At 52.4% G+C, this 9334-nt stretch overlaps 1 protein-coding gene across 1 annotated transcript; it reads left to right on the top strand.

Moving 5' to 3' along the window:
- The first annotated feature begins 98 nt into the window (after positions 1–98).
- Positions 99–1649, top strand: LOC102388027 (ly6/PLAUR domain-containing protein 1-like). The gene is made up of 3 exons (XM_006028631.1): positions 99–117; positions 664–804; positions 1453–1649. Exons 1-3 carry the CDS (start codon positions 99–101, stop codon positions 1647–1649), a joined length of 357 nt encoding a protein of 118 aa, XP_006028693.1.
- The last annotated feature ends 7685 nt before the right edge of the window (positions 1650–9334 follow it).

Genomic DNA, 9334 nt, shown 5'->3' on the forward strand with positions numbered 1-9334 from the left:
TAACTTTGTCGTCGCCTGATCTACACGGCAACTCGGACTGGACTGGACAGCGATGGTCACAACGGCGGGTGGAGGAGTTCGGTGAACTCTCCGCGGCGATGTCCTCGAGCCAGCAGGGTCAGCAGGGGCTGGGGCTTGGAAATCTCTTCTCCTAGAGTTGTGACTCTCAACCAGGCCAGCGCCATGCAGCGTTAGCACTGTTAGGTGTGCAGATGCCTACGCCTGCTTTTCAAGACCAACCCAGAGATTTTAAACAGGAAAACCATTCCAGCCTGGCTTGGTCTTTCCGAGCTCTTTGCAACAGAAGAATCGCGCTGTGATTTTTCTGCGGTCACACAACAAGTGAGGAATAAGAGACGGTATTTTGCAGGGGGGCCTTGAGGCTAACGAAGGTAGAGAGCGCCTGTGCTAGCGAGATGCTCGCTCCTGCTCAGTGGCCCAGGTTCCCGCTCTCAGTGCGATCTCTGATTGTGCACTGACCTCTAGTGGGCACAGGACACGGTGACATAGTGCGAGGACACGTTTGGGGCTCCCGGGGAAATACATCCAAGGGACTTCTGCTCTGCAATTCACAGCTGGGCATGGCAGAGGGCTATGTAGTAAAGAGACCATAGGAGCTTGGCCCTGGGGAAGTCCGCTCACATTTCTGTTGCTTTTGCTTAGTTTCTGGCCTCCAATGCTACAGCTGCAACGTCATCGTGGGCACGAAGCACGTGGACGCGGGATGCTCCAGCCCGGAGGTGGTCACCTGTTCCCACTCGCACCAGGGCTTCAAGCACCGATTCTGCATTAAAACGGAGAGCGGTGAGTCGGCTTGGCTGCGGGTGGGCCTGTCTCCCCCAACAGCATTGCAAATCGGTGTCTGTTTGGGACCACTGCAAACCTCGCTGAGGTTGCTCAGGTCATGCAAGTTTGTGCCGATACCACCTTTGGGTTGCAGTTTTCCAGGGGACAACCTGGCAGGTAGCGTGTGAGCCTGAGTCCTGACCCAGCATTCACTGGAGACCGTGGAGATACTTCCACTGGCTTCTTTGGGCCTCGGATCAATCCCAGACAGGAGCACTAGAAGGAGCTACGTCGCTCCTGCCTGGATAGAAGGAGACCCCAGTCCTCTGGGGCACTGTCCCTGACACAGGCTGCATTTCACCATCGCATCTAACTGCAGGGACGTGTCGGTCTCCAGTTGCATGGCCTTGGACACACTGCAGTGTGCACAGAAATACGGACTCACTCCAGAAACAGCCTGCGAGTCTCCCAGGACAGCCTGTGACAAAACCCAGTGGCAGGGTCTGTAAATTTAGGTGCTTTTCCTCTCCTGTAGCCCAGGTCTGGCCAGGTTGCTCTTGGGGTCTGCAATGGTGTCCACTCACTGTCCTCTCTTGAGGCTGCCTCGCCCCCAACCCAGAGGACAGCTTCTCCCTTGACAGGGCATCTCATGTGCTTGCTCTGCAGTGGTGCTGGGGATCCTGCTGACCAGCGGCTGCGCCACGTCCCGTCACTGCCAGCAGCAGGAGCTGCCGGGGGTTCGAATCCACTGCTGCGACACAGATCTGTGCAATGGCTCCTCGCGGTCGGCCCTGGCGCCTCTCGCCCTGTCCAGCTGCTGCATCCTGCTCTCCTGCCTCCTCACTGCCTTCTTCCTCTTCTGAGAGGTGCCAGCCCTGTCCTGGACGGGGTCGGGGGTCTGTGGGCTGGCACGGACATGGCAAGGAGCTCCTGTTATCAGGCTGAGAGCAACCTCTCACTCTTCCCTCTCTCTCTCTCTCAATAAAGTTAAATTAACTGACCTGGAAAGGCCCTGTCTTCATATGCCACCCTGGAGGGAGGACACAGCAGGCTGAGCAGGGCTGTTCCAGCTGTTTTGCAGATGTCATTGCAGGCAGATGGGCCAGGGACCCTATGGCAGGGGCTGGGGTTGAACGCACCCCGTGGGGTCTGGGTGGCCAGTGGCTGCCTCTGCCCGATGCACAGAGGACGTCTGTGCGTGACGGTGCCAGCTACAGACCTTGTCTTTCCAGCTCAAGCAGCGAAGCCTCTGCAACACCCAGACTGTTAGGGAGCCTGCAAGGGAAAAGCCACGTTTTTCTTCTTGAAAGGAGAATCCATTTTTAAAGTTTGTTGATTTATTTTAAAAGTTTGTTCGCAACCCTTTCCCATGCTCTTGTGACCCACTTTTGGGTTGCAACCCATGGGTTGAGAAACGCTGGACTAGACCTTTGGAGGTCCCTTCCAGACATCCCTGATTCTCCTGAATGACCATTAGCTCCAGGAAGCAGCAGACTTTGCAACCTCCCTGGACATCTCGGTTGACTGCTAAGCAGTCAACCTGGGGTGCAGGTGTTTAGTGCAGCCATGGGGGTGTTGAGCAGAGTTGCACCCCTCTCCACTGATGCTAGCAAAGGCCTGCTGGTCCCTCCATCCCTCTCCACCTCTAATATCAGTTCATGCCGCCAGAGGGCACCCGCCGACCTCCGCATCGCCCTGTTTGCAAAGTGCAGATACCTGCTCACCTGCCCTCGCCCCAGGGGAGCTGAAAGCCCAGGTAGGTTGTAGCTGTGTTGGTCTAAGGACTAGGCAGACAAGGTTCTTCGGGTGAATCCGATATCTTTTATTAGACCAACTAAAAGGAGGCCTTGGTCACATCAGGTTCTCCAGCCTCAGCCCCTGACTCACAAGCCCCCCTGGTAGCTGTAACACCGTGGGGCAAGTCCATTAGAGACCTCCTGCCTTCCTCTTGCTCCATCATGGGGAGTCCTCACTGGCTTGCTGCACCTCCCAGGCACTCTTCAACCCACAGAGATGCAGACCCAATATTGCACCAGGTTGAAAACATCCCACGCAAGAGGATGCAAAGTCCCCCGTGTTACTAGGCACCTCCCAGTGGAAATTATTGTGCCGTCCACTGCAGCAGCAGTAATGCAGAGGCAGCCGAGCAGGGTCTGCCTGCCTGCTTATGTGGCCTCTCATCTGTATTACACATTAGCCGCCTGTGCGCAGTGAGGACAGCACTAGCTCCATTTTACAGAGAGGGAAACTGAGTCACAGAAACACCCAGGGCTGGGTAGAAGAAGGACAGGGGATGCTGAGCTTTAATTTTGACCATAGCTGACCCCGTGGGAGTTGACACCCGTGGCAAACCTGAGTCACGCAGGAGCCGAAGTGGTAATTGCAGCTCTTCCCAAAACCCGGTGGCAGCGATAGGCTCCGAGTGCTGGGAAATGACATGAAATCAAATGAAAGCAACTTGCTCGAGGTCATGCAGACAGCCTGAGACAGCTGGGAGCCAAATGCACGGCTCTTGAGACCCGGGCCTGTGCTTTAACTACCGGAAGTTAACTACCAGAAGTTATCCAAACTACTGGATAAAAAATGATAATCATTATTATCATTGATAATAACGAATGGCTCAATTATTATAATTGCTAATAATGAATAATTATACTACAGTTACTGTCCTTTGAATTAGTTGAACCAAAAATGTACTTCCCCCCCCCCCCCACTTAAAAATATCTTTTTTGGTAAAATGGACAATTCAGAGGGAAACGTCTGTGTCTGATGATTTCTCCCAGGTTTTTCTCGAGGCGCAAAGCCAGCTTTGACTGCACACTGAAGAGCTTGTACCCAAACCCTCCCCAAAGGCTGGCGGATAGGGGGTCAGTGACAGCACTGTCATTTTTCAGGTTCTCTTTGAAGTCTCCCAAACATCCCCCCAAAAAGCTCTCAGAAAAATGTCAGTGAAACCCCAAGCTTCTCCCTGCATTTCTCACTTTCCACGATACTTTTCATGGAAAGAAAAAAACCCAACAAATTTCCCAAGGCGGTGTAGGCACCGGTGTCATTATGAATGATGATTTATCGGTGCAGGTGAGGCTACCTTTTTGCAGCGAGAATTTGCCGGCTTCAGCCAGTTGGGATCCGAAGCTGAGCAAAACTCAGGGGCTGGGGAGGGATTTTTTGGGAGGGAGCTGTATCTGGAGGGAGCCCCGTTTGGCATGGGTTGGACTCCCAACCAAACCGGGTCTCCGCACTTGCCGTGAACAGAGCCAGGCGTTGCTGCCGGCTGAACGGCACAGATGCTGTCCCAGTCGCTCTCCTCCAGGTGGAGTTGCCGTTCACCCAACCTTGCTCCCCTTCTCCGGCTGGAGCCATCCATCTTGCAATGTGTAAGAGGCCTGTTGCAGTTAAGTAGGCTGAAGTGCGCCTGAACTCTTTAACCTTTGCCCTGGGATTGCTCCTTTTGCCCCGGGGTTGTGGATCAGCTCCATTGCACTCTCCAAACAGCAGCAGCCGCTTGGCTGACGTTTCTTTCTCCTGCTGGATCCTATTAGCACCCTGAGGTTGAAAACGCTACTTTGGAGCGTTGCAAGGAATTTGATTTATATTGGAGGGTCCGGGCAATCTGTCTTCCTCTGCACACACGCACACGCATATGCAGGCAACGCACACACATGAGGAAGGGGCTGCAGGGACTGAACCAAAGGAGGCAAGAATAAGGGAGCTAAACCCGTAGCGCTTGGACAAATACTGCCAGGAGGAGGCTGTGATAACTGTTAACAAATGCCCAGGAGGAAAAATAAGTATTTAGGAGAGCCTGACAGCACAGAACGGGGGAGCGGCAGGAAGAAACCCAGGCCTGGAAATCTTGGGGATCAGAGCAATCCACCGAGGACTTGTCTATGCAGGGGTTTCTCCTGATTTTGGCTGTGACAGCCAATGGCTAATAGCCCCTGTCTGCTTTAGGGCAGCCTGCCTGGCTTTCCAGAAGCTACAGGTAGTGGTTTCATCTGCTTGCATGGAGGAAACCCCTTGATGCAGCCATACAATACTGAGGAGATGTCCCTCCAGCAGACCAAGCCCTTTCCCATGGGGAACCGGCCTGAGAGCAGAGCTCTTGGGTGAAAAGTTGGTTTTGGTGCAATCCAGGGCAGAGGAGGTAGGATTCCCATCCTGGAGAACATATTTTGTTATGGGGAGAGTACCCCAAACCCACTGGGGGGGCTGGGAGAACGGGTTTGAGTCAGTGTTTACAGCCTCGGATAAGGATGAACCCACGCGCATGTTGGCACAGGCAGTCAGGGATGCCTTTGCCACCTGGAGAGGGGAGAACGACAAAGCCATTTGCATCAGGGCACGATCTTTAGCTACTCTGACCCAACAGCTGATTTGCAATGTGCAGCCCGCAGGTTGGACCAGCGCCGTAGGTCCAGAGCCTGGCTGCCGCACAAGGATTTCTTTAAGAGCCCTGTTCAGCCACATCCCTGTTTTACAGGCAGGTTATTCTCCAGCTCTCAACCCTCGGTTCATGAGATCCGAGTTCACACGGATGATGTTGTGTGCATGCATGAATAGGAGGGAGAGAGAAACAGGGAGAGCGCACACCATCTGAATTAGAGGCACTCTAAGGAAGACCGATTAGCGTCTATCAGAGCTGCACACCGAAAATTGAGACACCTCGCCAGGAACTGTGGGTTAAAATCCCAGCCGAGTCAAATGCATCCTTCATGGCCCAAAAGACTGCTTTTCACAAAGCACGCATACGCGTGCATGCCTGTGTATCTTTGGGATAAATCCTTGGAAATGAGCAGTCACGCCTCTCCGGAGGGATTACAAAAACTGTGCTGTCTTTAACTCAAGCGCTGTGCTCTGCCCTAAAATTTCCTCTCATCTTCCCATTGTTGCAAGGGGGGATCAGTGACTTCTCCCCTCGGCTGCATTTGAGTGACGCCACATGTCCCGGTGTGTTTTTGTACGGGATTTTTGCAAGAAGTCCCTGAGCAAAAGGCAAGAATATTATTGTGCACGCACACGCACACGCACACACACACACACACACTGCAACTAGCACAACCCTTTCTTTAAAAAGAAAAGAAATCTAAGAAGCCTCTGCATCAAAAGCCCTTTTATAAGAGCTAAAGAATTGCCATTGTTTTAGTTTCCAGTGTGTGCTTCGTCTCCAAATCTTTCCAGCTCGAAGCAGGCGTTGACCGTCTGCGGCGGACCAACGCGAGGGAACAGATGACATGAGCTCAGAAAAGTTCCTACAAGACAGATCCCTTTTCTTTCCAGAGAGCCACGTCCTACATCTTCTCCTCCTGTGACCATCTCCCCCTGCTCCCTCCAGACCCACACCAGTAGGATGTGGAAGTTCGCCCTCCTAACAATTGGCTTTGCTATCCCTGGATGGTACCTGGGGCATTTCTGTGGCTGTAACCCACATTCCTGAGAGGACATTTTTTGCCTCTGGATGATGTGGAGGAGTTTGGCAACACCAGTCTCTCCCAGCAGCAAACAGGAGGTAGCTTTTGTCCCATTATATCGACCAGTCACTACAGGAGGAAGGTAAATACTCTCTTTCCACAACTGTGAAGTAAGGAAGAGGGTTGGTCTACACCGGGCTATTCCAGGTTAACACGAATGTGGCTGTAATATTCCCCAGGTGGAAGTGTCCCTTCCTCCCTCTGGAAAGTACTATGAGATAAAAAGTGCCAAAGGGGCAATAACAGCTCTGTAAGCCTTTCTTGGTACTAGTCCTGCCTGGCTCAGCCAGAACTTCATGGCAATGCTGGGGCTACAATTCAGATCCCAACGCTCCCCAAACCCAGCTTTCTACCTGGACTAGAAACTTTGCCACTTGTCTGAGGCTTGTGGCACTCAGATGAGCAGCGCTGGTACTATCTAAACAGGCCCAGCACCCATTTTCCTCCCTGCTTATTTCTACTTAGGGCTTTTAATCTTCCAGCGGAGCAGCAGAGTTTGCCTGCAGCTGGAGGAGATTTTCAGCCAGACAATTGTGCATTGCAGAGCTCTAGTTAACATGCACTTATCACGGCCGTTCCCACTTCTCACGCCGGAGAAAAAGGACTTCTGCTTACCCAGGAACAGCGTGGGGTTAAAATTTAATAAGTGTTTGTGCAACTCTCGGCAGAGCGGCAGCAAGGACAAACAAACAGCTCTTAAAACTCCGGCACCACTCAGACTTGCTGTTGAATTCATTCTCTGGAACAGCGGGTTGTTGGTACCGATTCATTTCAGGAGTGGGTAAGAGCAGGAGTGAAACCCGCTCTCCCTTTCAGGCAAAATAATGGAGCCTCCTTCTTTGGTTTCCTTCTGAGTTATAAAAAAGACACTCGGGGCTGAATCCTCTGCGAGCGTGCACTATGTTCAGGCAGTGGAAGATTTTTTTCTGGAAGAGATTTCCTAGCGGGGGGAGTTCTCCCAATGCACTAGGCTAATACACCTTGTTTTTTGGGAAGTGGGGGGTCTCTTCTTAAGATGCCCTGAAGAGGCCTGATTTTTTGGAGACTGGAAAATTAAGCCCTGTTGTGGTGCCTTTTGCTAGGCAGTCAAAAATGGAGGGACACAACCTCGGTCTTGGGGAAGCTGGGGCATCGTTGAGATGCGAGAGGAGATTGCAAGGTGCAATGGCCGTGATCTCGCTCATGCACCATGCTGCCAGGTTTTTGCACGTACTAGAAGTCTGCACAGCCAGGAGATGGAGACACCATCTATCCTCGGGGTGGCGAGACACCGATGTGCGACTTCCAGTAGCCCCAGGATTGATTTGCTCCTGTCCGCAGCAAAGAGGAAATAGCGGAGGTCATAGAAAAGCATCATTCAGTTGTTTCCCCCATGTCCCTCCAATGCAGGAGGGTTGTCCTGTGCAAAGGGAGTCAAGGAGTTAAAGACGAACACGCTCATTCGCAGCCCAGCCCTTCGGGGCAAATACGGTCTTCCAGCCTCATAGGATGCGACTAAATACTGTTCATTGGTAGACAGAAGTCTATCCTCCTTCCTGCATGCAACCAAATGGCAGCAGCCTCAAGAGACTGCCCTGAACTCCCAATCTGGAACGAATAAGAATGTGGGGTTGAATATTTTAATGCGAGTAAAATAGTAAAGAGTTCGCAGAACAAGCAATACATGGGCCTGACCCTGATGCGAGAACCAGAGCTGCCTGAACGCCTCGTATTGAATACGGTGACGTTCAAAGAGCATCACGGACCAAGTCTCTCTCCCTAAGGACCAGTCCTTTAGGGAGAGAGACCTAGCCAGCCCCCGGCTGGGACGTGGAAAGCCTCTCTTCAGGACAGAGAGTGGCTTCCTGCAAGGATCTACGTCAGGACAGTGCCTGTGGCAGACTTTGCTTTCCAGCGACTGGCCTGCGATAACAATAGACATTCATTTGCACTTGTACTTGGGAGACCCATAAATAATGCATGCATTGGTTGCCTGCTAATAAGTCAAAGGCGTTATTCTCCTTGGCTCATAAGCTAGATTCATACTTCCATAAGGAACCTGCTAATGGACCATCAGCGGATTGCAATGTCTTCTTTGCCCAGTTATCTAATTTATCCAGCCTGGCATAATCCCTGCGAGTCTTTTCCTTCCGCGCTGTTGTTTTAGCAGGTTGCACCCCGGGCTGCTGCTGCCGACTTTACAGATACTGCTGAGATGCGGATTATGCCGTAGTTTACTCTCCTCCGTCCTTCAGTGAAGGTCGCTCTTGGGGGGTAGAGGCACTCCCATGCAAAGCTGAGCCCGGCGAGGAGAAGGAAGGCAACACACGCTGTCGTGGCTGGCAATTCATAACGCCCCTCTCTTTGAGAGCTGGGGATGCAGCCCCCATCCCCTCGATTAGGCTGCACTTGCACCTGGGCAGGGAGTGTTGGCCCGGAGGCCACGATGAAGCCCCCGGCACAGTTACAGAGCGTTTACATGACTCCAGGCCTGGGGTTGCTTTGGATTGAATTCGGTGCAGTCTCCAGCAGGATGTGTCATGTGGTGACTCAGTTTCCCCACCCACGCTGGGGATAATAATAATGTACCCAGCCCTTGCCTGCTGGGACTGTCGGGTTTGCTGGTTTGTGTCTGAGAAAGCACAATAGTAGCCTTTGAGTTACCTCTGCAGGCCTGGCACAGTTCCACGGTAGGTGCGAACGGAGGGTGTTTTCAATGGCTTTTCTGTTATTATTTGCACTTGTACTCTCAGCAACTTGTTTCCAGCTCGCAGCGTTTAGGAGCCTTCTTTTCCTCTGCCCGGAGCAGGGGATGCACTGCCACACTTAGCAGCCCGCAGGATCCCCTCCAGACCTGCGCCACCGTCTGCAAGACAGCGCTGCTCACACACGGTGCCAAGGTATGGAAAAATACCACTTCTTCCACCTACATTATTTGCTATGGCGTTGCACAGATTTTTCCGTTTCAGCTGTGGGTTGAAGTCATGATGATTTTAACCGCTCGATATCATCTGCTGCAAATTTCCTTTCCAACAGGGAGTTGGAGCCCTGATTGAAAGCATATCTAAGCAGCCCGATGCGTTGCGAACTGCCCTGGC

Source organism: Alligator sinensis, unplaced genomic scaffold (genome assembly GCF_000455745.1).
Source record: "Alligator sinensis unplaced genomic scaffold, ASM45574v1 scaffold611_1, whole genome shotgun sequence".
Classification (NCBI taxonomy): Eukaryota; Metazoa; Chordata; order Crocodylia; family Alligatoridae; genus Alligator; species Alligator sinensis.